Source organism: Scleropages formosus, chromosome 16 (genome assembly GCF_900964775.1).
Source record: "Scleropages formosus chromosome 16, fSclFor1.1, whole genome shotgun sequence".
Lineage (NCBI taxonomy): Eukaryota > Metazoa > Chordata > Actinopteri > Osteoglossiformes > Osteoglossidae > Scleropages > Scleropages formosus.
Genome location: NC_041821.1, coordinates 10,031,420 through 10,059,402, shown reverse-complemented (window position 1 = coordinate 10,059,402; position 27,983 = coordinate 10,031,420). Strand labels below are relative to the sequence as shown.

General features: G+C 46.2%; 2 protein-coding genes across 4 annotated transcripts; one reads left to right on the top strand and one right to left on the bottom strand.

The window, feature by feature from the left end:
• The first annotated feature begins 1,885 nt into the window (after positions 1-1,885).
• Positions 1,886-16,053, top strand: wdr19 (WD repeat domain 19). The gene is made up of 36 exons (XM_018736001.2): positions 1,886-1,953; positions 2,190-2,281; positions 2,549-2,614; positions 2,858-2,983; positions 3,525-3,640; positions 4,011-4,126; positions 4,209-4,289; positions 4,509-4,621; positions 4,752-4,925; positions 5,695-5,765; positions 6,429-6,601; positions 6,723-6,837; positions 6,925-7,031; positions 7,143-7,265; positions 7,371-7,520; positions 8,289-8,436; positions 8,574-8,781; positions 8,934-9,093; positions 9,195-9,305; positions 9,446-9,555; positions 9,905-9,962; positions 10,056-10,202; positions 10,307-10,389; positions 11,474-11,557; positions 11,640-11,786; positions 11,880-12,004; positions 12,105-12,214; positions 12,374-12,442; positions 12,662-12,739; positions 13,310-13,406; positions 13,676-13,800; positions 14,064-14,145; positions 14,252-14,402; positions 14,479-14,602; positions 15,228-15,304; positions 15,440-16,053. The coding sequence occupies exons 1-36, from the start codon at positions 1,948-1,950 to the stop codon at positions 15,552-15,554; spliced, it is 4,038 nt and encodes a 1,345-aa protein (XP_018591517.1). The 5' UTR covers positions 1,886-1,947; the 3' UTR covers positions 15,555-16,053.
• Positions 16,054-16,302: 249 nt separating this feature from the next.
• Positions 16,303-26,790, bottom strand: rfc1 (replication factor C (activator 1) 1). Of its 3 annotated transcripts, none has more exons than XM_018736004.2 (25): positions 26,550-26,790; positions 25,311-25,421; positions 24,638-24,704; positions 24,285-24,401; positions 23,453-23,757; positions 23,197-23,262; positions 22,917-22,994; positions 22,750-22,822; positions 22,225-22,520; positions 22,019-22,126; positions 21,492-21,671; positions 21,293-21,397; positions 20,817-21,213; positions 20,599-20,708; positions 20,361-20,475; positions 20,139-20,227; positions 19,861-19,998; positions 19,527-19,622; positions 19,349-19,447; positions 18,794-18,948; positions 18,555-18,672; positions 18,273-18,418; positions 17,905-18,118; positions 17,253-17,441; positions 16,303-17,068 (listed from the first exon to the last, which is right to left on the bottom strand). In XM_018736004.2, exons 1-25 carry the CDS (start codon positions 26,550-26,552, stop codon positions 16,973-16,975), a joined length of 3,471 nt encoding a protein of 1,156 aa, XP_018591520.1. In that variant the 5' UTR covers positions 26,553-26,790; the 3' UTR covers positions 16,303-16,972. The 3 variants fall into 3 exon arrangements, with proteins under 3 accessions (XP_018591520.1, XP_018591518.1, XP_018591519.1); XM_018736002.2 differs by having other exon boundaries at positions 20,599-20,711; positions 26,550-26,789; XM_018736003.2 differs by having other exon boundaries at positions 20,599-20,711; positions 20,817-21,210; positions 26,550-26,789.
• Positions 26,791-27,983: the final 1,193 nt, after the last annotated feature.

The window sequence follows — 27,983 nt, the reverse complement described above, 5'->3', positions numbered from 1 at the left end:
ACCGAATGCCTGTCCATCATTAAACCAAAAAGCACTGTGAGAGATGGGCATTTTCTCCATGGAAACTGGACTGATGTAAGTCACTCTGATTAACTATGCTGTTAAGAAGTATTATAAAAGGTGGACGCTGACTGATAGTGTTAGAGATGCCTTAGACCATTGCATATAGTTGTTTAAATGTTTTCAGAGGGTGAAAATAGAGTTGCCTGTGAATCAGAATACAAGATATAGAAATCCCAGAAGCTTCTACAGATGTTCAGGTAGGCTATCATGATTTTTTTTGAGGGGTCCATGAAGTGCAGGCTTCCTTTGAAAATAACTGTTTAACTAAATATGCAAGAATAAAACACAAATATTACTACCTGAGAATAGTTTTACATATGGTTAGGTAATCATTTTTCAGTGCAATAAGTGCATTTTTCCCTCCAAATTTATAGACATTTTTGCAGTAGCGGTTCTCCGGTTTCAGTCACATTCTTTAAGGACTCCGTGGGCTAGAAAGGGTTAATGACCTCTGCAACAGCTGTATAATATTTAAAGTTTCTGAAAAGGTTTCAGTTTAGCTTGGTAAATTTACAGTTTTGTGGATCATTAAAGCGCCCTTATTAATTCCAAAAGGAAAAACACGTGTTTTGCAGCAGTGAACAATTGCGCCACCTATCGGTGAACACCTGACATGCACGAAGCAGCTAATCAAAAGGCGGGACACTGATTTAAATGTTTAGAGGTTTTCACAAAATATATGTTATGACTATGGGTGAGTTCTGTTTATGTGTGGGACCAGTTCTGACTACTAAAACTTTGGTATCTGACGAAGAATGAAGAAAATGCTACATTACAGAAAACCAGCATCGCAAGTGAAGTAAATCAATGAAACTCCATCCTTTTATTTTAGGAATTCTGAGCATCCTGTTGCTGACCTAAAATAAATTTCTAAGTTTCTTTTACTTTTCATACTGGTGGTTCATTTACTCAATGCTGGCTACAGGTGGTAGCGTAGTGCTGCTGGTTCTGTCTTTGGGTCGCGGGTTCGATCGCCACCTCCGGCGGTAGTACCCTCAGTCGCTGCAGTTAAAAAAATACCATGCTGTATAAATGGTAATTCTATGCTTGCAGAAATTGTAACCTTAACAGTGTAAGTCGCTTTGAAGAAAAGCGTCAGCTATTAGGCTAATCTAATGTGAATAAAAAAATGGATCGGATCGCTTGCGGGAGACGCCGGGTTCCAAGAACTGGAAACCCAGTTTTACGCACTCGATGATCGATCCCAACATCCAAGCAAGAAGTCGGGAATTAAGTAGACCTATCTGAAGCTCACGTAAAAATATATGCTTTGGTAATACTGTCAGGGGGCGCGGTGGTGCAGTGGGTTGGACCAGGCCCTGCTCTCCAGTGGGTCTGGGGTTCGAGTCCCGCTTGGGGTGCCTTGCGACGGACTGGCGTCCCGTCCTGGGTGTGTCCCCTCCCCCTCCGGCCTTATGCCCTGTGTTGCCGGGTAGGCTCCGGTTCCCCGCGACCCCGTATGGGACAAGCGGTTCTGAAAATGTGTGTGTGTGTGTGTGTGTGTGTGTGTGTGTGTGTGTGTGTGTGTGTGTGTGTGTGTGTGTGTGTGTGTGTGTGTGTGTGTGTAATACTGTCAAAGCAAATTTACATGGACTTTAGGAACGACACAAAACCCCAAATCCCAGAATTCCAACTAGTGAAAAATGATTGGCTCTTGAAGTGACGTCACTGTGCGGTACGTGTACGCCCTAAAGCGTAGAAATGATTGGCTGTTTGAAGTGAATTCGCTGCGGGTAAAGCGAACGTTCTAAAACACCGAATGGGATTGGCTGTCTGTAGTGAGGTCGCCATGGGTGACTCGAACGCTCTAAAGCGTTGCATTCTGGGATATTGTAAACAGACTTAATGATGCTATGTTAAACCTTGGCTCAGCCTACCCAAAAAATGAAGGTATGGAATTAAAAACGAACGCCTTTATGAAGAAATGTTTTTTTTTTTTATAACCGTTATACTGCATGATTGGTCAGATTTTTCTTACCTTTCAATGCAGTGTGTAAATCAGTAGCTAGTAAAGTTCACTTGGAGTGTTTTTTTTTTCTTGTTAGCCAGTATGCTAGTTTGGAAAGTGTCACTACTGTCTCTGTGTCTGTGTGTAACTTGTGGCTCAACTTCTCTCTCCTCCTCAGCGTGTTTTCACTCTATCTGAGAAGTCCTGGCTTGGCTCCTGTCTGCTCTACAAGTGGCAGAAGTCTCTGGGGAATTACCTGGCTGTGGCTGGGTGGGTTACCTGACAGCAAACACAAAATTAATAGAGGATATCTTTCAATGTGCCTATCCTAGCAGTCTACTTCACTTATAACTGCATTGCATGATTCACTTTTCATGATTTATCCAGCCAGATGTTTAGTAAAGCTTCTCAGAAAGAAAAGAGCTTTACTTAGCCTTAACTCGCAGTTGAGTCTTCACGTATATGTTTATTGGGCATCACATGTAAACATTTCATTAGGTTTTTTTCAGAACTGTTTACCTGTTTTTTGTCTCTCAGACCTGATAATTCAGTGAAAATCTTTGACCGGCATGGACAAAAGAAGAATGAACTTAACCTCCCAGGGTGAGTACGAAGAAATTATGACTGCATATTCACAGCAACTTTACTCCGGTTCTTTTATATTTACTGCTTGCAAACAGATAGTTCTGCCTTTACCTACCATTTTATGTGCCTTTTTCAGTAGAAATAGGTATCGGATATATTTTCTTAACAAGTCTATTACGGAAATGACACACAGAAGAGATATTTATTGTTTAAACCAAGTTAAAGTCATGTTTGTTTTATTTTGTTCTTGCTTTGTCGTAGACGATGTCTGGCAATGGACTGGGACAAGGATGGAGATATGCTGGCTGTCATTGCGGACAGATCCAGCGGAATCTACCTGTGGGATGCTAATGTCAACAAGAGCTCCCAGCTGGACAGTGGCATGAGGTTAGAGTGTAGAGGAAGAGCATACAGGGAAATTCTTACTGTATGGGTCATCATGCAACCAGGGTGGCTATTAAAAGTTTTTTTTTTTTTTTTTTTTTTTTACATAAATTCTGTTATCTTCAGAGTTAGCAAATACAACACCGGTTTAAAAAAGATTTTAAGTCGTCCAAGAGCTGTAAAATTGAGAGGAAAGTAAACTATTTTGCTGTGGGGTGAAACTGGACAGTCAGAATTTGTCTAAAGGTAACGTTTAGGAAAACAAATGTATGAATGCAGTGGGCGTTTCTGCTGAATAAAAAAGGAATGTTTTAGTCGCTGTGGTTGATAAGCTCTTAGTTGTTTTCCTACACAGTAATCTTAAATCTGTCATAAATCTTGTTAATTACCTAATTTAACACTTTCATTTTAGAGTTGCGCTGTTGGCCAAAATTCTGTTTCTGCATTATGGAGAAACTGCTTCTGAGGTGATAGTGTGGTGATTATGTCAGTGAGTTGGATGAAACTGGCAGAACTTTCAGGCTCTGCTGTATGGACTGTTCAGGGATCAGATGTCCTTCATCCTGTGGTCAAAGATTGGATCTCTGCTGGCGGTAGGAACATCGAAGGGAAACCTGCTCATTTACAACCAGCAAACGTCAAGAAAAATACCTGTTCTTGGTAACAAACCTGAATGCCTTCGTCTTCTGTACAGCGTGTGATCGTTCCTGTGTTTGTAGTAAAGCTGTCCAGGCTGTACTTGTTCTGTGCACTATGTTTGTAGATAGGAGGAATTCTGTTCCACTGAAAGGTTCTAGAGTATTGACAGAGTAGCCGGCAGTGTTTCAATTGTGGTTTTGCATAAAAATTACATTACGTAAAAACTGAGACCTGAGGAAATAAACTCCTCTGAGCTTTAGACTTCAGGGCTTAGAGTGGAATGGGGGCAGGATGTTGTGTCTGGAAGGGCTGCTGAAGATTGTGATGAAACTCACATGTGATGCAGGGACCTTGAATGTTCTCGTTGATATCCATGGATCGTACTGTGCAGGGAAACACAGCAAAAAGATCACCTGTGGCTGTTGGAGCTCTCAGAATTTGTTGGCGCTGGGTGGCGAGGACAAAGTGGTGACCATCAGCAATCACGAGGGGGACACAGTCCGCCAGGTTGGTGTGGCTGGCATCTTTCTCCCTCTAAACTCCTCTGAACTCCTCACTTCTCTAAACTCCATCTGTCCTTTTTCTGCAGACGTCTGTGCGCTCTGACCCAGGGGATATCCAGTTCTCTGTGATGAAGACCGATGAGAGAGCCTCGCCAGGGGAGAGCACAGTAAGTGTGGCCTGCCTCCCCATCTAGGAGTGAGCCAGACTGCTAAGACCATGCTTACTGAAGTGGTTCTTGGCTGATTAGAAGGAGGGAATGAACATGGTAGAGTCCAAGAATTCATCAAAGTCCAGTAGCGCTCTGCTTATAAGACACACATCATTATTGATTGGGGCTAATAGGGGCAGTTAGTACTGTTGTCGGTGTGATTTTATCTGAATTCAGGTCAGCGTGATGGTTGGGAAGAAGACCCTGTTCCTGTTCAACCTGAATGATCCAGACAATCCTATTGAACTGGCCTTTCAGCAACGATATGGCACCATCATTGCCTACCGCTGGTAAGACCTCCTTCCGTTACACTTTCTCTTCTCAGTCTTACATGAGCACTGTCATCAACAGGGCCACTGAGGGATACTTCCAAACCTCCATATAACGCATTTCATCCCTTCCATCCCTTCCTTCTGGCAGGTACGGGGATGGCTACATCATGATTGGCTTCTCTCAGGGCTACTTCGTGGTGATATCCACCCACATCAGGGAGATTGGACAGGAGCTGTTCCAAGCGCACAACCACAAGGACAGCCTGAATAGCATTGCCATCTCTCAGTCGCTCAACAAGGCAGCCTCCTGCGGGGACAACTGGTAAGAACCACAGAACCTGACCACCGAGAGAAAGGATGCTTGGATTGCTGTCAGTACCACAACCACTGATTGAATCAAGAAAGTAAGAATGCTGGAGAGCAGAACTGCTTAATTTAAATAGGGTAGGATGTGATTGGACAGGACGAAGCTTTATTAATCGTATCAGAGAAATATACACATGGCATCTCATCATCACACATAATACCAAGGTGCGTAGTTACACTGACAAAACACACACACACACACACACACACACACACACACACACACACACACACACAGCTGAAGCTGCTTGTCCCAAGCGGGGCGAGCCGTAGCCGAACCCGCCAACACAGGGAGTAGGGCTCGGGGGGGGAGGGGACACACCCAGGACAGGACGCCAGTCCATCACAAGGCACCCCAAACGGGACCCGAACCCCAGACCTGCCAGAAAGCAGGACCTGGCAAAAACCCGCTGCACCACCACGCCCCCCACTGACATAACAAATGCTAACAAAATAAAAAAGTAATAATAAACAACAAATAACAAAGCATCATGTACAAGTTACAGTTTTACTAGAATCAGAGCTAAATCGGCAATAAGCCTGGTTTTGGATATAATTCAGTAAATTTTATGGGTCAGTGTGAGCTGGATCAGAAGGTGAATGACAGCACTGTTGCTTAGAGCCAGAGCACCATCCGGAGTTTGATTTACTCTTTCTACACGGCTGCTTTTCTTTATCACTCTGCCCAAATGCTTCCTGACACTGATTGTTCCTTCCCACTGCAGCATCAAGATCCACGACCTGACGGAACTGAAGGAGATGTATGCTATTGTGAACCTCGATGATGAGACCAAGGGTAGGCGGGTTTTTTTTTCTTACTCAACAGTGGCTCCATTTTTCTAACTAACTAACATCCACGGCAGTATTTCAGATGGGAACAGATCCACATTACTTAAAATAACACAGCATTTGAATGAATCTTAGCGGTGAAATTCTAATGGTTGTGTGTGTTCTCATCGGGATGTCACAGAAGCCATTGTGATGTTGAAGAGTGTTAATTTCTCCATGACTGTATATACTGCAGTGTTTGATATGTGTTCTCTTGTGCTGTCTTGGGTCCCCCGCCCCCCCACTTGAAGAGTGGAATGGGGTCACTTCTGAATATAAGTGATGACAGAGCGCGCAGTGCACCGAGCCAGGCTCCGACTTCTCGACAAGAAAAACGACCAGTCAGCTTTGCTACGTGGCATTTTCCAAATCTCGTGTCGGTCATTATTTATGAGGCCTTGCAGAGGTGTGGAACTGTGGAGGGAGTAAATTGATGTTTTCAGATGCAGGCTATTTATTTATTTTGCTTGGCAGATACTTAATGGAGAGGAAGGTAAATTCTACACCTTAAGTTTTTTTTTTTTTTTTTTTTTTTTTTTTTTTTTTCCTTTTTTGCTGAAGAAATGTAGGGTAATTTTTTTTTTTTTTTTTTTTTTCTTCCCCCTCTTTGTGTGTCGTGTGTGGGTGCCAGGTTTGGATCAGCTGTCATGGACAGACGATGGGCAGCTGCTGGCCATCTCCACCCAGCGGGGGACCCTACATGTGTTCCTCACCAAGCTGCCCATACTGGGGGATGCGTGTGGCACCAGAATCGCCTACCTCACCTCCCTGCTGGAAGTCACAGTGGAAAACCATGTGGAGGGGGTGTGTTTCCAGCACACGACCTTACAGGACACAGCCTTCACAGTGGAACGTGTCCAGAGTGACCATCTGGATTTGTCAGCTCCATCACTCATATGCACTTTCACCCACCTTCCCCAAACAGGAGGCGCCCGTTGCCGTCTCAGTAGAAGTGGAGCCAAATTTCATCGCTGTGGGGCCCTACCATGTTGCGGTTGGGATGAACAACCGCGCGTGGTTCTATGGTCTGGGTGATAATGGTAAATGCCCCAGCTGGTATTGTTTCTGGGTTTGCAAGTGACTCGGTCTGTGAGCCTCATGTCCTGCATGTACTGTGTCCTCCACAGGGGTGGAGAAGCTGAAAGACACAGAATACCTGGGTACAGTGGCCTGCATGTGTCTCAACTCGGATTACGCTGCCGCTCTGTTTGAGGGAAAGCTGCAACTGCACATGGTGAGCGTGGCCTGCCAGTTTGCCTGGTTGAAGCGTCCAACAAAACCAGTCCTCCCACAGTGTGTGATGGTACAGGATTGGAAGTGTCAGGTGTGTATATGTGTGTTTCAGATTGAGGGAGAGGATCAGGAGGTTCAGGAGGACCGGCAGACTCGTCTGTTCCCAGGTCGAGATGACAAGTGCCGCATCACAGCCCACGCTGTCACAGCCGACTTCCTGTTCTACAGCACTGACGTGAGCTCCCTATCCTCTGAACGTCTTGTTTTAAAACATGCCTTACCTTCTTTTTAAGCGTCACCCGAAAGCCTCGTGTTTCTCCTCTTGATTTCTGCCGGTCAGACGGGTGTGATCCAGTGCTTCTACATCGAGGACTGGCAGTACATCAACGAGTATCGCCATGCGGTGGGCGTCCGGAAGCTCTTCCCTGACCCAAATGGCACGAGGCTGGTCTTCATCGATGACAAGAGTGACGGCTTCCTCTACTGTCCGGTCTGAAGCTCCTACTTCCCATTTAGTTTTTAAAGCAGGTAGTGTAGCGGTTAGAGCTGGTGCTTGTGGACCCAGAGGTTGCAGGTTCATGTCTCACTTCTAGCCGTGGTATTCTTGAGCATTTACCCTGAATTACTCCATTAAAAGTCACCTGGTTGTCTAAATGGGTCAATGTATGTAAGTAATGTAAGTGTTTATATGTATCTCAAAAAAAAAAAGATTACTAGGAATCATTGATATTCGGATAAAGTTTCATGCAGCTACTTGTGTGATTAGCATTAGTGTATTTGGTCAAGGAAACTAACTGTACTTAAGGATCATGTGGCTGCATTTATGGGCGGCATGGTGGCACAGTACTGCCTGGCTGCCTGGGTGGTGCGAGAGAACGTGGCTTTGATCCCCGCTTAGTCTGTGTGGAGTTTGCATGTTCTCCCCGTGTCTGCGTGGGTTTCTTCCGGGTGCTCTGGTTTCCTCCCACAGTCCAAAGATAGGCTGTTCAGGTTCCCCCATAGTGTGTGAGTGACGGAGAGGGTGTGTTGCACTGGTGTATGGATGAGTGACCAAGTGTAAGTAGTGTATCTAGCAGTGTAAGTCACCACGGTGAATAAGGTGTGTGGGCTGATAACACTACATAGTATCTGTTGTAAGTCACTTTGAAGAAAAGCGTCTGCTAAGGGAATAAATGTAAATGTAAAGCTGTTGAGTTTTATCGTGTCGTGTTGATGCTGCCTGCATACCGAGTCTTTGCTTGTGTTGCTCCTCGTGCAGGTGAACGACTCAGTGTTTGAAATCCCCAGTTTCTCTCCAACCATAAAAGGAGTTCTTTGGGACAACTGGGCCACGGACAAAAATGTGTTTGTGGCCTATGATGATGACAAGGTCTATACCTACGCGTTCCACAAGGACACCATCCAAGGTAGGTGTGACGGTTTGTTTAGATACCACGGTAAAACCAAATTTCTGAAACTAAAAGTAAAAGCTAAAGTGCAGCCTTGATCTTATAATCATGTGAATAGTGTTGAAGCCCATGTTAAAGACCCTCCTCATCTTTAGGTTCCAAGGTCATCCTGGCAGGGGGCACCAAGCTGCCATTCTCCCACAAGCCCTTGCTGCTGTACAATGGTGAGCTGACATGTCAGACCCAAAGTGGGAAGACCAGCAATGTCATGCTGAGCACACACACCTTCTTGGAACGCAGCAGCAAGGACAGCGGGTCTACTCAGCTGGGCCACCTGCTCACACAGGCCCTCGTGCTCAGAAGGTATCACTCAGCCCATCTGGGAGGATCTGCTGCACCCTTCACTGTGTGTGTGCAAGTCTGTTGACTTGCGTCTTTTAAAATATAACCTTCCAGCAGTTTTTTTCCCCCCACGTCTGTGTCCCAGGAGTTGCTCTGCTCTGTGTGTGTGGCAGGTTCTCGGAGGCCTGGGAGCTGTGCAGAGCCCAGAATGATGCCGACTCTTGGAGGGAGCTGGGCCGGGCCTGCATTCACCACATGGAGGTGGAGTTGGCCATCCATGTGTACCGCATGGTTCGTGACGTGGGCATGGTCATGTCCCTAGAAGAAATCAAGGTGCAGAACCCTCAGCAGCCCTTGTGGATTCTGTAACAGTTAAGTAAACTTGGACAGCTGGACTCTTAAGTGACGTCTTGGCAAATCCACTCCTCTACCAGGGCATAGAAGATCAGAACCTGCTTGCTGGTCACCTGGCTATGTTCACCAATGACTTCAACCAGGCTCAGGACAGGTACCTGGCCTCCTCTTGCCCCATTGCTGCTTTGGAGGTGAGCATGTCTACTACTCAGTTGTACCAGCTGTTTTAAGGCAAGGCTTTGTGAGATTATCCCAATGCAGGTCTCTGCTGTGAGTAGCTTTGGTGAGGGTTAGTAACCCTGCTTGTGTCCTTGTATCTGTGCCTCACCAGATGAGGAGGGACCTCCAGCACTGGGACAGCGCCTTGCAGTTGGCTAAGAGACTGGCACCTGCCCAGATCCCCTTCATCTCCAAGGAGTACGCCATGCAGCTGGAGTTCACGTGAGTGCTCCAAGAACCCACTACTCACACATCCATGCCTTCAACTGCCACCTTACTGTAAAAGTACAGGGTTACTACTGTAGATTCATTGCTTTAAACCTTTCTTTTACACAGCTGTTTATTTAAAAGTGTACTAGTTAGTCTGTTTTGTAGATTAACCTGAATTATATTTAAAAAAAAAAAAATAGTATAGACGGGTGAATTATTGCAGGGAGTTTGCCGCGGTATATCTAGCACCGTACTTCACTTTGGATAGAGGTGTCCGCTAAGTACTTCAGTGTAATTGTGCATTACTTTGGAGAAAAGCGTTTGCTAAATACATAAATAAGATAATGTTTCTGCCCCCTAGCGGAGACTACGTGAATGCACTGGCTCACTATGAGAAGGGCATTACTGGTGACAACAAGGTAAATGCTATTTGTGTGTGGGTGTGCTTTTGTTATGTGTGTACATGCAATGTGTTTGCGAGGCTGCGCTCCCTTTTCTTCGCTGTGTCGCAGTTCCAGGAGCACGACGAGGCCTGCTTCGCTGGGGTGGCACGTATGTCCATCCGGATGGGAGACATCCGCCGGGGTGCCAACCAGGCTATCAAGCATCCCAGCAGACTGCTGAAAAAGGACTGTGGTGCCATCCTGGAGAGCATGAAGGTGCCTGTTTGTGGGTGTGAGGGTCCTGGCCCTCCATGCAGGGGATTGACCATGTCAGCTGCGGAAGAACCCTTATTTTCGCCCTCTCATAATCTCATTCACAGCAATTCTCTGAGGCAGCTCAGCTTTATGAGAAGGGGCAGTACTACGACAAAGCAGCTTCCGTCTACATCCGCTGCAAGAACTGGTGAGCGTCCCCACCACCATTTACTTCTGGTCATGTGTAATGCACGCACACACACACGCACAGAGTCAGAGACTGCCTGTCCCAAGTGAGGTCGTGGTGAACTGGAGCCTAGCCCAGCAGCGCAGGGTGCAGGGCTGGGGGAGGAAGAGACACGCCCAGGGTGGGATGCCATTCTGCCACAAACCACCACAAGCAGCACTTGAACCCCAGACCCAGCACACAGCGGGTACCGGCTGAACGTGCTGCACCACTGGGCCCCCCGGTCACGTTCATGATTAAAATCAGTGAGCTACCGAGGCAGAATCAAATCCCATCAACATAAAATACGTCCAACCATGAGTTCAAAGGTGTTATGCCACCCCAGAGCTGAGAACATGTCATTAGCACTGATGGGTTCTGTGGTGTAACAGTCGCAAATGTAGACTGAACTCTGGATTTTATGACTTCAGATCCATTTATTTCAGCAAAGCTCAAGCGCTCCTCTCTCATTACCGTTAGGGCTTTCCGTCAGCTTCCCCTTATTTCCCCTTCACTTAGCGCCTTCCCTTTTTGCTACAGTTCCCACGCATGTCGCGCTGCGTAACTGACTGCCTTTGTGAATAAAATGTAGGTGTAAGTATCTCTAAAAAGAAAATCTGATGAATTCTGATCACTGATACAAGTGCAGAAGGTCTTTGCCTGCGATAACATTAAATGCTCGTAAAACTCTGGTGTTAAGTGCGTCATGAGTGCCTCGGGTGGCAGGGCTGAAGTAACAGCATCCTGAAATATTTATGCGTTGTTAGGCATCAGGATGGGAAATGGCTCACTGGTAATGGTTTCATGAGGCCAGCCCAGGGGGCCTTAAACACATTTATGTTTTCTGCTTTTTTTTTTTCTTTCAATCTCCCACCCGCATCCTCTGTGGTATTGAAAGTGGCGCTGATGGAGGGTTTGTCTTGTCTGCACCGTTGAACATCTGTACAGCTGGATGAGTTTGGGTTCAGGTTGAGGCTTTTTGTGTGGACCCCTTGGGCTATTATTAGGCGGTGACCCAGGAGATTATGGATGGGCTTCTCGGTGTTTGAACCTGTCTCTCTCACAGGGCGAAAGTGGGCGAGCTCCTGCCTCACGTGACCTCCCCCAAGATCCACCTGCAGTACGCCAAGGCCAAGGAGGCTGATGGGAGGTGGGCGCCCAGCCACATCCTTATTGCCCTGTGCGGGTATGGTGCTGCTGCCCCCCTGATGCCCTGGGTTCAAACGTTACAGGTTCAAGGAGGCAGCCGCTGCTTATTCCAACGCTAAGGACTGGGACAACGTGATCCGCATTCAGCTAGACCACCTGAACAACCCGGAGGAGGCGGTTCGCGTGGTCCGCCACACGCAGTCCATTGACGGAGCCAAGATGGTGGCTAGGTCTGGAAGCCTCTCCCCACTGTTGCTCTCTGTGCCTTTTAAAAAGTACTTTCCTTGGTGGAAGGCTGTACATGGTGATGTTGTGGTGTCTAGGTTTTTCCTGCGCCTCAGTGATTACGCGTCGGCCATCCAGTTCCTGGTGCTGTCCAAGTGCAACGACGAGGCCTTCCAGCTCGCCCAGCAGCACAGCCAGATGGAGGTCTACGCTGACATCATTGGTGAGGTCCCCTTTACCACTGAGTCAGCATCTCACAAAGGCAGTGACACTCCAGCACTTGACAGCCTTGCTCTGAGTAAAGGTCTCAATGATGTCGCCAGGCTCGGAAGCCACCGTGGAGGATTACCAGAGCATCGCACTGTACTTTGAGGGAGAGAAGAAACATCTCCAAGCGGGCAAGTTCTTCCAGAAGTGCGGCCAGTATAGCAGGGTGGGTCATCCGCAGCCGTGGTCCGTGAGATCTGTTACACTACCAGTCATAGCTCGTACCATTACCCAGCACATAACAGCATCTGTGGTGCCTCTGGAGCTGTTTGTCGTTCAGTGTGAATCTGGCGGTTCTGAATCCTCAGTCTCGCTCTTGTCACAGGCCCTGAAGCACTTCCTGAAGTGTCCCAACACGGATGACAGCCTGGCGATCGAAATGGCCATAGAGACCGTAAGGATTTCCAGCACCTCTTGGGACTGAGTTATTAGTAAACTTTGCTTTCTTGATCTGCATTTGAATTGTGTGTGAGATGTGTGTGATGATGCGTTGGGATAAAGGAGGCCTTTCAGTTTTCCTTAAACGTTCGTCAGAATTAATTTGCTGTGTTTGGGGTTTTGTCATCGCTGGACCGGCTCTGCGAGCGAATCCTGTTCTTCTGTTTGCCTTTAGGTGGGACAGGCCAAAGACGACTCTCTCACAAACCAGCTGATCGATTACCTCATGGGAGAGAGCGACGGAATGCCCAAGGTATCGCTGAGCGCACGTCCGCCACAGCAGCATCCTTCTCGCCGAATCACTTTCACCAAAGCATTTTGTCCAGATCTTTTGCTTCACACCACATTCTGAGAGTTCTGGTTTTCTTGTTTGCCTGCATCAGCCATGACTTTGTTTTCCCATCTCTCGTGCCTGCTGCTCTCTTCTCTCATTGCATCCTGGCATTTGCATAGTCTCTCACAGTGAGTAGCTACCTGAAACTGCCCCTATTCCTCTAATGCCCCCCAAGGGCCAATGGACTCCAATCTGCAGACCGATCAATCGTTGTGCTGTAGTGTTGCTTTTTAGGAGTAAGTGCAGTAGACTGCTTTGCTGCTGTGGTCCGTTGGATATGATTTCATATGCCCAGAGACCCAGCAAGTGTGTGTGTGTGTGTGTGTGTGTGTGTGTGTGTGTGTGTGTGTGTGTGTGTGTGTGACTGCAGTGGGGATGTCATGGGTGGTTATGACACTTACACCTGTGAGGGAGAGTCTCTTTTGCACCTGTCCTGTTACCCAACCTGCTCCTTTACCAACTTTGGCTGTATTGCATTCTCCCTTCCAGGATGCCAAGTACTTGTTCAGACTCTACATGGCGCTAAAGCAGTATCGGGAAGCGGCCCGTACTGCCATCATCATCTCCAGGGAGGAGCAATCCGCAGGTTCACACGCTGCTTTCCATATCGCACTCCTGGATCCACTGTGCATTTTTTACGTTGCATCTGCCAGATTTTGTGAAAGTATAGGGTTTGAGGAAATTAAAAAAAAAAAAAAAAAAAAAAAATTCTCAGCTGTATAAATGGGTACATTATTCTAAGTAGGTGAACATTGTTTCTTTGGGGAGAAGCGTTAGCTAATTAGATATGTGTAATGTAAGAACAGTATTGCACTAAAAAGGACTGAAGAAATCAATACTCACTGTGTTTCGTAGGGAACTACAGAAATGCCCATGATGTGCTCTTCAGCATGTACATGGAACTCCAAGCACAGAATATCAAGATCCCAGCAGAGATGGCCACCAACCTGATGATCCTGCACAGCTACCTCCTGGTCAAGGTCACAAAGGCAACACGTCCACCAACACGCCTTTCGTCTGCATTTTGCTTGAGACATTTGTCATTTCATCTCTGCGTAGTAACGTTTTTCAACATTTTAATCATAGCCAGAATTGCACTGTATTTATAAGTTGATCAAAAGTATGGAGCGTATTAAAGGGGGCTCGTTACGTGCGTCACGTTAATAACGTAAATGGAGTGATCACTGTTTTTGACAGTGTTAATGGGTTAGGTTTCATGTTCTCTCCCCCACCTGTGCTGCAGATCCATGTGAAGAGGGGAGACCATCTGAAGGGTGCTCGCATGCTCATCCGTGTCTCCAACAACATCAGCAAGTTCCCCTCTCGTGAGTTCCTCCCCCTTTCTCTGCCCCCGATGCCCAGTTCAGTGCAGCACAACAGAAGGGTGACGGTTTGTGGGAACTGAGAAGGGCTTTCAACCCGTGTGTGCAGACATTGTGCCCATCCTGACATCGGCGGTGATCGAGTGTCACAGGGCTGGCCTGAAGAACTCCTCCTTCAGCTTTGCAGCCATGCTCATGCGGCCAGAGTACAGGAACAAGATTGACATCAAGTACAAGAAGAAGATTGAAGCCATGGTCAGGTGAGTGGAATGGTGTGGTCGATCGATACACGTTCTTTCACCTCACCGTCGCTCACATTCTGTTCCCTTGGCACAGGCGACCGGATACCTCCGAGTTGGAAGAAGACACTGCACCCTGCCCCTACTGTGGCTTCAGTCTGCCTGAGTGTGAGCTGCTGTGTCCTGAGTGCAAGAACAACCTGCCCTACTGCATCGCTACTGTGAGTCTGCACCAACAGTGCCCACGTGGATTTTCCTGTCACTGTGGGGATGTCACATTCACTGATATTCTCACATGGCCAGTAGATTGGTGGTGGTGGTGTGATGGGGTGTAGGGAGTGTTTTCTTGGCACATATTAGGTTATTAAGTACCAACTGGGCAAAGAACCAAAATGTTGTTCCTGACCAGGTGCATCCCTTCATGGCCAGTCTTAGCTTAGCACAAACTGACATTTCCACCAGGATAATGTGCCATGTAAAAGGGACACATGACTTCAGGATGCTTCCACAAATATGACAATACCTTTACTCCATTGGCCCGCAGCCACCGCCTCTCAAAACAGCAGTGCATCTATGGGATGAGGTGGAACATGGTGTTTGCAGAATGAAAGTGGCATGAAAAGATCTGTAGAAATTTGTGAAGCTGTAAGTCCAGCGTGGACCACAAACCCTGTGGAGTTTTGAGAACTTTGTTGCTCCATTCATGCTGTTCTGTAGGTGAGAGGATCAGACACTCTCCAGCTACTTTATTAGCTACAGCTAGCTGGTATGCTGTATATTAAGGGGTTATGGAAGTCTGCATCTGGATCTCTCCCAGTGACACTGTTGTCATGACAACCCCCCTAGGGCCGCCACATGGTGAAAGATGACTGGTCTGTGTGTCCCCATTGTGACTTCCCTGCCCTTCACTCCCAGTTCCTTGCGTGAGTAGCCAGGGACCTGCTCCTGGTGGGCACATTTATGTCTATCACACATGTAGCCACTGGTAGAAACTTCCACTGAAAGGTCAGTGCTGCTGTTCCATGTGCGTGTCAAATGCCTTATGTTTCCTGTCTTAGTCTGCTGGAGACTGAGTCAACCTGTCCCATGTGCTCAGAGCCACTGAGTGCTGTCCAAGTGAAGAGGATCCCAGACTGCTCCGGCTACCTCCGTCTGGATGAGCTGGAGCACTGAATGTCACAGGAAAAGTGCCTGGTCCCGACGCCAGCAGTGTATTCTGTGGTGTACAGCTGCTGTGTAAATGCTCTGTAATATAGCCTTTTGTACGTGGTGGCGGCAAACTGGTACATTTATATGTTGCCAGTGTTTTCTCTGTTGCTGTGACTGAAATATGCACATCATTGTGGTATATAGTAAACTGACAGCAAGTACTGTATCTACTATATTTACCTAATAATAGACCGAGTACTAGCCATCAGTTCTAGAGTGAACAGAGACTATCAGTATCAAAGCTTTTAATGTGCAGAAATTTTTTACAGAACAGGGATTCTTGAATTATTGAACCACAAAAAAATGTGAGCTAGAGAATGACTTCTGGTATCAAATGATAGGAGCTGGTGTAGTACATATTTTTGTGAAATCATTCTGAATGTAAATACTAGTTGGTATTGTATTTTTAAAACATTTCAGTAAAAATATTTACATTTTCTAAACAAGTCTTTGTAAAACAAAATATCGAAGCGTAACCAAAATAAAAGCATGAAAACTGGAATTTATGTACTGTCAGACTACTGGTCCTTTGCTCTAGGCCTTCAGATATATTTACTCCACTTAAAATGACCCAACTGTGGCTAAATCATTTTAAGGAGTTTTATGTACATTAACATTATAAAACTCTAGACAAAGGTGCAAATAAAATTATATGTACTATAGCAGGTGGAAAAAAATTAAGACACTGACTATTAAATTATCACACAGGATGGCAAGCTATTGCATTTATTATTCTCTGTATTAAAGAATATACAAAAGGACATTCATAAGAAAATATGCCACATCCTCAATTTGTGGGTTTAAGCCAAAATAAGTCCTGCCCAGCAAAAAAGGTTCACTCAACTGGTTAGTAACCAAAGCTCAGTTCTTCAGTATGAGAATGTATGAAAATTTGTACAAAGGAAATGATACACTACAAATACATTATGTACAGTCATCCAGTGGAAAGGAAGTTTATCATTTCTTTACCCTAGTACCAACACTGCTGCTGGGCAGTAAGCTACTAAGAGCAGACGTAATAAACATTATCATTGTATCCCAGAATCCACTGTAGCCACAGATACAGCTCCAGGAGAAAGAAAGAAATACTGCCTTCTGAGAGATGCATGGTTATATGTCACTAGGCAACAAAGTGCTTATTGTTTACAATTTGGTGATTTCTCTTCAGTTAGGTTTACTTACTGTACAGGTGATGGTTAAAAGGATTTTTGTGGCTGTTGGATGTCCAACACGCTTATCATGGTCTCTGTAAAATCAAGACCCTCCAAAGTTTGCTCCTCCGGCTGGCACCGGTGTGTGTGATGTTCCTCGGTGGCCCGTGATGGAGCAGGTGAAGAGCACATCAGTCCATACGCCTCAGGCTTTTGCAGAGCCTTGTATGCTCACTTCTTGCCCTTCCCCTTTCCTTTCCCCTTTCCTTTCCCAGAATCCTCTGCTTGCTCCTGCTTTGTGTCCTTTCTTGACTTTGCTTTCTTTTGCTGTGAAAGACATGCCACAACAAGAGGACAGTTATGAGACAGCACTTCAAACAGTAAGAGAGTGTATTCTATATACTGGAAAAAATCATTTTTAAATATGTCCAGTTTTATGATCCACTCAGTTCTGCAGTGAATCAGCTCAATAGAAGCAGTGAAATATGTCAGTATGAATTAGTCTTCTCACCTTAATCATGGCGTCGGTGGCCATGCCTCCCTCCTCCTCCTCCTCTTCCTCTGCCAGTTCCTGTGACTCCAGATCTAGTTCCCCACCACCGAGGTCCACGGTGCCCCTGCGGGTCTTCTTCACCGTCTGCAGGGAGTACGGCGTCAGGTGGGACTCCTTGTTGTACGCCCGAGTGAAGGCCGCCTTGACCTGAAAGAGCATATGTAACAGAATTGCTTGTTAGGAACGAACCCATACTACCACTGCGGCCGAGCTCAATTTTCCACTGTAACTGCCGACTGAATGAGCTACACCATTATTTGTCACATCTGTGGTTTTCCATGAATATCCATAATAGGGAGGAGATCAGCAAAAATGTGTCTTTAATATTAGTGGTGATTTTTTTCAAAAATTTATTAATAATGACTATACTGCCATCTTGATCTTTATCACTTTGTAATAAATAAAGGTTAAATGGGTTCAATACTAACGTATTCCCTTAAATGTTATATTGGTACACCTCCAAAAATTCTCAAATGAATTGCAGAAGCTTTTATGGCAAATCAAGAAATTGTTTACAAAAAATCACCACGTGCAGGGGGGTCCACTAGGGTCCTTCTGTGGTTCATACAACTCATACAACTTCAAACCCAAGCTGGGTTTCACAACTCACCTTGGGGTCCAGCTTGGCGTAAGGTTCTGGCTGCCCAGCCCAGGTGCTGATCTCCATGATGTTGTCCACATCCTCCTTGACAAGGTTGTAGTTGTCCATCAGCTGCACAGCCTGGGTGGCCCCCTCAGCCCCAAAGCGCTGCAGGGGCTCCAGTAGGGCGGAGCGCAGGTAAGGAAGGTAGTCTAGATTGACAGCCTGCTTGCTGCTCTGGATCCTGCCAGGAAACACGAGAGCACAAGTCCAACCATCAGTACAACTATATCGAGGAACCTGGAGACAGATGTGTGGAGCTTTTGAGTCTTGAACATACCCCAGCCATGGCAGTGAGCAGGTTTGTGTGTGTAAAGTGACATGGAAAGACTGCTAACCTCAGGCTCATGTGTGTTGCCAGCTCCTGGATGATACGGCTATGCTTTCCCGTGGAGGAGAACTTGCCCAGCCAGCTAGGGAAGGTGGGGAACTGGCTCATGTAGCCCCTCATCAATTCCCCAGGGAGCACGCTGGCATAGATGGCCTACAACACACATACACGTGTTATCCTAGGCATGTGTGAACACACAGCTCTCATGTACACTAGTTGATCCCCTTTGGTATGTAAGATCAAGTCATCCATTGCCATGCTGTGGTCAAGAGCTGCTTCTGTGTCTGACCTGCGTAGGAAGCAGGGACCAGGTCTGGCTGGATCGGATCCGTCGGTCCACCAGATCTCCATCACAAATGCTGTCTGCCGTCTTACTCAATAACGTCAGGTGGCTCTTCAGGTTTCCTCTAGGCAAAAAAAGAGGGGGGGGGAAGGAGAGGAAAAAAAAAAGAGACGTGCTTTAAAACAGTCCACAAACATGCAACACTTTTCTAGTCCAAGTGAAGCTCCTCTTCCTCCTGTACTCACCCTGCTGCAGCTGGACGCACATGCAGGTAGTTCTCCTGGACAAACAGGGGTGCAAGCGTGTAGTCATGGAAGAACAGGTCCGACTTGTCAATCAAAGACATGCGTGCCGTCTCTTCTCCAGCAGCGAAGACCTTCCGACATACGTCAAATGGACCCTGGAAAAAACTCGGGTTTGTGACAGAACATCTTGACCAGCTAAGGAGCTACAGTTCAGTAGGAGGTGTAACTAAGGTACAGTAGATGCTGCTTTCACTGCTCCAGGTCTCATTGCACTGGCTTGGGCTGCTGTCTGAATATATTAGATCTGCTCTCCAATACCTAAAGGATCCGATCACTACACCCTAGCCAGACTGCTATGCTCCTCCACCTCTGGCTATTTGATCCCATGCACGAGAGGTCCAAAATCAAAAGCCCATAGGTTCTCATATCTGGCTGCATTATGGATAAATGAGCTCCCCCTCCCTCTCACAGAACAGCTGAATATTGAAGAACAGTCTCAAAGCATGTCTCTTTCAGCCCTGAAATGAATTAATGAATAAATAAATTAAATCATACCAATTTAAAGTCCTTCCTGGCATTGCTGGCATCTGCTTTAGCCTGGTCGTATGTCATGACTTTGTCCTTCGCTGACCACATACTAAGGTTGTGCAGCACCTAAGGAGGAGCAAAAACTTTGCATAAGGACCTTTTTACAGGAATAGTAGTACAAGACGGAAATGATCTAGGGACCTACCTGTCGGATGTCTTGGTTGGAAGCTAAGATGATTTCATTGAGAGCAGGTGGGGGAATCTTCAAGCCTTCTTTGAATGCAATGGACATCATGGCGCCCTATGGAGGCAAGAGGGCAACTTGTCGACTCTCAAACAGTGTCCATATCCACTGATGTATAAGAAAAGATGCCTCTAGCCCAATGGTTCAAACCCACTGTAAACTAAGCAAAATTATTAACCTGATATTAAGATCAGACTATTAAGTGGAGAGCAGCAGGTGGAAGATGTAAATGAGGTCAGGATCTCAAAGTGGAGACGTGCTCCTGAGGACAACGGGGTCTTTTTGGGGCTCCCACCTTGATTTGCTCAACACGCGGTCTCTGGAAGCGCAGGTCAAAGCAGTAGTTGGCCAGGGAACGGATCTTCTGATGGTTGCGGTCATTGCACATGCAGATGATTGGAATCTTTGTCTGCTTGATGAGACCGATCATCTCCTGCACGTGGAATCGTGTTCCCAAGGAAAACCCATCATGAGAAAGACAGAACAAATAGAGGTAGACAAACCACACCTCACAGCAAACACCGGAAACCCCTTCAGCAGCTTTTCAATAAACAGTGGCAACCCTGAGGCTACCTGGATGCCACCCCTGTCCTCGTTTCCAGCCATCCCGTCCACTTCGTCCATGATGAGCACGTGTTTGCTGCTGACTGTCTGAGAGGCGCCTACAGGGGGAGTCGCAGAACTCAATGAGAATGTATGTGCCATCTAAAACTACGTTCTCAACATTACCACTCACTAGTTCCACTCATCAAGTGTCCTGGACAGAGAGGGGAATGGGGCATTGCTGGGAAACACCTGTGTAGAAGTTCTTGATGCTAGTGTTGTTGAGAGACTCAGCAATGACCTCTTTAAGGCTGTTCTTGCTGCGAGTACAGCTGGCGTTCATCTCCACATAACTGTAGCCCAGGTCCTGCATCAAAAACACCCTTTCAGTCCAGGGCTCAAGTTACATCACATGAAATGTAAAAATTACATACATTTATTGGCCTTGACTTGAGTCCGGCAATATCGACAAATGCAATGGAGTGCTGACCTCACACACAAGGACAGCAGTGGTGGTCTTTCCCACCCCTGGAGGTCCAGAGAGTAGTGCCGCCTTGAACCCGGAGCCATCATCCTTACCCGCAAACTTTCCAAATCTTGCTGCTGAACACAAACACACACTCACACACTACGCCGCTGTTCCATATCACAAGATGCACGGACGGAGAGATGTGATGCTGGGAGACACAAGACGTTACGTTGATTTACCAGCAGGCTTCTTATCCCTGGAGTGCCAGCGGTGCCAGTTCTGCAGCCATCGCAGCAGTTTATTAGCGCAGCTCTGCTCCCCCTGCTGCCCGATGACCCCCTTCAGGCTGCGGGGTCGGTACTTGTCCACCCACAGCAGACTGCCCCCGTCTCCCTCCGACCCCTTGTCAAAAGACAGGCCTTTCTTCACCTCCTGGTTGCCTCCTGCTCTGCTGCTTGAAAATGGCCTTCCTGGGGGTGTAGATGAGTTGGATGCGGCACTCTTGCCTCGTTTCCCAGAGGATGGGGTCTTCTGCGTAGAGGTAATCTTAGTGGGCGTCTTCTTGGTGGGCGTTCCCTTTTTGGGTGTCATCTTTTGAGGGGTGCTTCTGGTCCTCACATGCTCAGGTATACTCTGCTGTCAGAAAGATGGAGGCCTATTACAACATGCTTGGCTGCATTCTTGACATTGCAGACCTCAGCTGTCGACTCCTCACCTCTGCTTCGGCTGCAATCTCGTACTTTGACTTCTTGCCTGGTTTTGTCCGTATAAGATTGAGCAATCCATCCTCATCGATGATTTTTGTGCCAAGGCTTTCGGCCTGAAAGATGACATTAAAGAATATTTATATCAGTCTTATTAAATCAGTTGTGGCAGACCCTCAGTGAGCCCACCATCTACACATGAATACTAACCTTCTCTGTTTTGGAAGCACCACCATCCCTGCCAAGTACCAGGTAGCTGGTTTTCCTGCTGATGTTTCCGGTAACCTTGCCCCCATACCGCTCAATCAGTGACTTGGCATCTTCTCTCTCCATAGACTCCAGCACGCCCGTGAGCACAAAGGTCAGACCCTCCAAGCAGTTCTCGGCCCCCTGGGCACCACCCACACACAGGACACCTCATTGTCCATCACATGGACATAGATCTTTCAGAAAACCCTGAATCTGAGCCCAAACTGCCTTCTATGTTAATTCTTTTGTTACTTTTTAAATTCTGACTTATGTGTCACTGTATGTGTTCTAATGGGCTATTTATTACTGCTGAAAAGAGCACTTAGTGGGGGGAAAAAAAATAAGTGAATTGATATATCTGCTGTTCTCTTCCTATGAACATTGAAAGGCTGATTGGGTCCAGTCAGAACAATAATCAGTTGAATCCTTAAGTGACTCTTCTACATACACTGGTACTACACCCAGCAGGTGAGGGTTCTGCTGCCTACCTGAGGGATCTCTTTGGAACCCAGGGCTCGGGGGCCTTCCCTGTTTAGGTAGTTACGATAGGCCAGAGAATTCCCCCGCTTCTTCTCCGAGTCCTCAGGACTAGCGTTCTGCAGAAATACATGAACATAAAACTGAGCAAAATATATTCATCCTTGTCTTTATGCAAGATGTTTTTTTTTTTAAGAACGGATTAAAAAAAATATACCTCTAACTTCTTGGGGGAGATTTTACTGGTCACAGGTGTGGTCACAGTCTCACTTTTAGGTGTCAACACTTTTCCCGATTTGGGCGTGTTTACCCTCTCTGAGACTGTTGGAGCTTCTGGGTTTTTCTTTGGTGAAATGACCATCTTGATAGTCACTTCTCTCTTTTTTGCACCCTCTTTCTCCTCCTTTCTCTTCATCATGGCCAGCTTGGAGCTTGCCTTGACAAGGGAGGGTTTCTTCTTTGGAGAGGGACTCTTACCAGCCTTCCCATTGGTCCGAGACTGTGAACTAGAGGCTGGAGATGCAGGTGAGAGAACAGCTTTGTAAGTGTTGAGGACCAAATTCAGGTACCAGGATGACCACTACAGAATAAGGTAACAATATTTATCTTGCAGTTTTTGTTAAAAACAAAATAAAAGCAGTATATACCTGTAAATATATATATATAAACAGGAAGACGACACTGCAGAATTACACATGGTACATGAATACGATATAAAATGATGTGATGAGTATGGGTTCACCTGGGGGAGTCTGACTGTTCTGCTCCTGGCCTGCTCCCATCTTGCTGGGTGAGCTGAGCAAGTCCCTACGAGCCTGAGTTGATAGTGTGAAGCCACAGTGTCACATCACTTCCAGATAAATATGTTCATGCATGCACACAGGCACACACATCCACCGACTCACACACCTTTTTGGGCAGCGGTTCTTCATCCAACATGGCCAGCGTTCTTGCAAACGCTTCATCTTCATGCAGCTGTTTCTCCAGCTGGAGAACAGGGCACAGACATGAAGGGACAGATGCACACAGAAACAACAGAACAGAAGGATCATGTTAAATTTTGAAATAAAATCAACGCAATAAAATCAAGACCCTCTCTTGAATTTTCACAAGAATACATATTTCAACTATTCAAGACTCTGCATTACAAATATACATATACAACTTTTAACCAAACATGGGTACAGACATCCATGTCCTCGTCCATCTGCAGCTGTCTGGCAATGGCCTCATCACTCAGTGAATCCTCCGGGTCCTGTTTTGACCACAAGAGAAGAGAGCTGTCACCTGCAGAGCTACGAGACTACCCTGTCCTCCCCCCCGGTTTTAACCATTGCACAGGTACAATTAATACAGGAAAGCTTGATTAAACTGATTAATTCTCAATACATTTACAATAACTTCATTCAAGTGATGCTGACAGTAAGTAAGTGATGTATACTCACATCTTTTCTCTTGGTGCTGGCCACCAACTTCTTTTCTGACCTCTGGATGCTCTGGCTGCCAAAGTAGTCCAGTGCCGATGTGGGGGTCAGCTTGGGCTGAGGAGGGGTCTCTTTGGAAGTAGAGGGTGACTTCGTAGAGACCTTCCCTGCTGATGTGGATGTTTTCTTTGGGGACCCAACGGCCGATGCTTGCTTCTCCTTGCTTCCCTGGAGGCCTTTGGTCAGCCTTGTGCCCCCTGCTTTGGTCACCCCATTTTCCCTGGATTTGGGCTTTTTCAGGGACACAAATGTGTCACTGTCTGAATCTGGAAACGGACAAATGGTTTTTCAGGGTTTTATTCACCGGCTGCAAACTGAACTCAATAGTCACGTTAAGTTCAAAGCGTATGAACAGCCATTGTCCTAAAGTGACAGCCATAGCAGCCAACAAATTCAAGCCTAGTACCTCCCAAACCGCACACACGGGAGGAAATGTTGCCTGGGACAAAGGTGACACATAAATAAATAAAAAAGTTGTAAGCCCTGTGTTGAGTGTCTCTCTTTTTCTGCCTCCCAGGAACACCTTTTCTAGCAAGTAAACAGGAAAGTAATGTGAGTTGCTGCCACAATGTGACTTACAAAAAGAAGAAAAAGAAAAAGAAAAAAAACTAAAAGCACATGACACAATCTTGCCTACCGTGAAATTCTGTCTGAGCCACAACTGCAGACCTCTAAGCAGCACCATCAAGACCCCACAGACCAAAAAGGCGGGGAGGGGGGTGAACGACTTCCTGTAATTCTGACAACCCACAGTGACACTGGTGTTAATGCTGATTTTCACTGAAAACCTCACCTGTCTCTGATACATATTGAATTGATTCTTTTTTTGGAGGAGTTGTAGTTTTGTGGGCCTTCTGGCTCCCCTTGGGAACCTTCCGAGACTTCTCATTAGGCTTTTCCTCCTCTGAGTCTAGAGAAGAATGGAGGGGGGGGACATTAAGGAGCAATTTCTCACACCACTCACAGTATACATGTGTACAGTATATGTCATAGATGAAAATTCCTTCTGTAGAACTCAGTGACCAAAACCACTGCAAAGACCTAGTGAGCAGCTACAGGAATATTGCTGAAACTGTAATAATTATAATCAAAATCATTACTGGACAGGGAAAGAACAAGAAATATATAGAGAATGTTTTGTCACACCGGAGTCTATGACAGCTCGCTTCTTCCTTTTCGCTGATGGCTTCTCCTCCACCTTAGGGCTTTTAACCTAAAAAGCACAACAGAAACACAAGCTTAGAAACCTTTCCTACTTGCCTAGGGGTCACATGAATGATCATTCCTCAACCAACTGAACAAACAACATACCGTCTAACATGTACAAAACACTACTGGAATTTCTTCAATGAAAATAATACAAGTTAATTCCAAAAAGCACAGAAACATTTGGTTTACAAATCTTCACACAAGCCTCATGACAAAATGAACCTGACAGTTCATATTTATTCTGTTTATTTAGTAAGAACAGCATGAGAAGCAGTCATGTTTTCAGTTACATTTATTCATTTAGGTGATACATTTCTCCAAAGTGACTTAGAATTATTTACTCATTTATACAGCAGAAGGAAATTTTACTGGACCCATTGAGGGTGAATGCCTCGCTCAAGGTAGTACAGGAGCAGGTGAGATTTGAATGAGAAACCTTCAGATCCGAAGGCAGCAGCTCTAAACCCAACGCTATTAGCTGCCCCTTCCATTATTTACATATGCGTATCAGTAATTCTCTATGCCAATTCTCTATATCAATGCATGAAAACCTGCAGTACGTTCTGGACACCAGGGAGCACAGGAACACTGTCCACTCATATGGACTTGCCTTCGAGTCTGATTTGGGTTTCTTCTTTACGTCTTCATTTTTACTTGTGATGCTGTTCTGGGGAGGTTTCTGTGCTGCCGGTTTACTAGGAGCAAAGAACCTCCGGATGTCCTGGACAGAACACAAACAGGGTGGAGTCAGGTCAAACCCGTGGAACCCCTGAAGTTTCCCAGAGGCGCTCCCTCGAACCTCATACAGAGCATCTTCAACGCATCCATAATTGCCTGAAACTGCTTTTGGGGTTCAGGGTTGTGCTCGTCCAAGACAGAATGAAGGGCAAGGTGGAGTACACCCTGAACGGCACACCAGGCCATCATGACAAGTCATCCTCGGTAACAGCTGCCATTTACCTATCGGACGGTACCAGTGTTCCAGATCACAACAAAAACGACTTTCCCGAACCAGGACACCATCTCATCTTTGCAGTTCTGGTTCCGTACCTCCTAATCATACCGACATTACATGTTACATACAGCAACGTGTTACATTTACACAGCAGACCTAAGTGCTCACATGAAAGCTTTATGAAAAGCTGCAAAGTTTTTAATTACGGACTGTGGCATTCCTCACAGGGCATCCCTTCACTGATTTTATAACCGTACAGGAACACTATATATAACACTGTCAGGAAACACACACACACACACACACACACCCCTGGAGATGAGAGGACAGGAAGCTGCGAAGTGCACTAGTGCACGACGATCATAAAAATTACTCCAAAAAACATGGCATGTGTGGAAACGTGGCCATGATCTTCTCGCTGGAGTTTTCACAGTAGGAAGGAAGGGATCCGCCTGCTCTGGAACTAAGTAAGATCAGTTTGGAGTCACACAACTTGTGTCACAAGAAGCTGTGTGTGTGTGTGTGTGTGTGTGTGTGTGTGTGTGTGTGTGTGTGTGCGCGCGCGCGCGCGCTAGGTCACGCACCAGCGCAGCGGCGCGCAACTGACTCGTGGGAACGAAAGGAGCATCAAAAAAAGTGGGAAAACACAGAAATCATTCCTCGAGCGCACGGCCATCATCGCGGTCCAGGCCTCCAGCCCCGCTCGGACTCCCCTTTGCAGCAGTAAACAAGCCCGACGGGAGGGGGGGTTCCGCGTCCGGGCTGAAGCTACCGAGCAGCAGCAGCTGAGCATGGCGTTCGCGTTGGTTCGTCACACACCGAGTACAAGTTACTGCACACAACGCAACACACAAAGAGGGCCGAGCTGCGGCCACCTGGCCATTGCTCACTTACCATAATAAACCGATATTGACCGAGGACTTTGCTTGGTTACCAAACTGAGCAGGAGGTACGAAGAAAGAGCTGCAGCGCAGCTCGATTGGCGCCAAGTCCGAAGGAGCAGCAGCGCGACGCCGAGTGATGACGCAAGGAAGGGGGAGCGCGCGCGCTGCTCCAAGCGTGCACTTTGTCGCAGGGCGTCCAGTTGAGCGAGCGCGTGTGTTTCAGTGTACAGTACAGCGCTGTCATTCTGTACACTGCTGGCTCATCAGTTCAGGACCACAGACGAATCGTGGCTTGAACAGTTTGCAGCTAGTTTCGTCACAGTAGGCTACAATCAGTAACAGCTCAAGTTAATAATATGCACCAACACTCACTTTTTTTATTTTCGGGTGCTAATTCTGTAAAAAAAAGGCTCGGATATCTACAATAACTTTAAAAACATGGATCGGATATACTAGCTACAATAACTAAAAACATGGCGGGGTGCATTAAAATCACGACTGATTCAAGATTATTGAAAATAAATATGTCTCTACAAACTCCAGTCCCAACTTTTGCTGATGTGCAATGTCCGGCCTTTCTGGCAATTTGGTTTCCATGGCAATAGGACGCATTTTCTTTCTGCCGCTATTAGCATAATCAGCGCTCCAGGTACGCGCTTTAAAGCCTGTGGGAGTCGTTTGAATTTAGGTGGTACCGCACTCCTGTTCTCTTTGGTGTGAGCAGAGCTAGTAAACATGGTTTGCGTTTGCTCAGCAACAGAGATAAATGTTCGAAAAAGGAAACGGGGAAAAATTAAATGACGTTTGCAACCCAAGGATTCTTTCAAAGCGTTGTGTGCACTTCAGAAAGTGTTGACTACAAAGAATGTACAAGAAAATTGATACAAAAAATGGTTAGAACTCCAGTTGTTTGAAACCAAACACAAATCAAGTCAGGCTCTATAAAGCAGTTGGTGTAATGAACTTGTGTTATATAAGAGTTTAGGACTGTTACCTTGACTCCCTCCCCCACATTAGCAAATAATCAATGTGTTCCTGAAAAACCCAACTCTCATAACTCAAAAGGTATGATTACCTTTCGTTTCAATTGTAAGTTTTGTGTTCCTGAGCCCAAAAACTTATATGCTAAAATAACCAAATCCCTTTAAAAGGGGCAATTACATCAATACTTAACATTAGCACTAACACAACAGTCTCAATTACCCACTACAGTGCTTTACATAATATATTTTGGATTTCTGTGAGATGTATGCCATTTTGGAGAAGTTCCTTCTAAATAATGTAAATGCTTTAATTTATATTATGGTAATACATAATATATATTACATATATTAAGTTTAATCCTGTGTGCAGCTTGTTTTCCTTCATGCTTACATGTAGAAACTAGGAGCCTCACATCTGTCAACTACATTTTAATTTAGGAATGTTGTAAATTACCTACTCT

Coding starts and splice junctions, on each gene's coding strand:
- rfc1 (XM_018736002.2), bottom strand. Junction 24,705..25,310: donor AACCCAAATCAGACTCGAAG/GCAAGTCCATAT, acceptor TGTGCTTTTTAG/GTTAAAAGCCCTAAGGTGGA. Junction 24,402..24,637: donor GCGAGCTGTCATAGACTCCG/GTGTGACAAAAC, acceptor ATTCTTCTCTAG/ACTCAGAGGAGGAAAAGCCT.
- wdr19 (XM_018736001.2), top strand. Junction 14,146..14,251: donor CATCAGCAAGTTCCCCTCTC/GTGAGTTCCTCC, acceptor CCGTGTGTGCAG/ACATTGTGCCCATCCTGACA. Junction 14,603..15,227: donor TGCCCTACTGCATCGCTACT/GTGAGTCTGCAC, acceptor CAACCCCCCTAG/GGCCGCCACATGGTGAAAGA.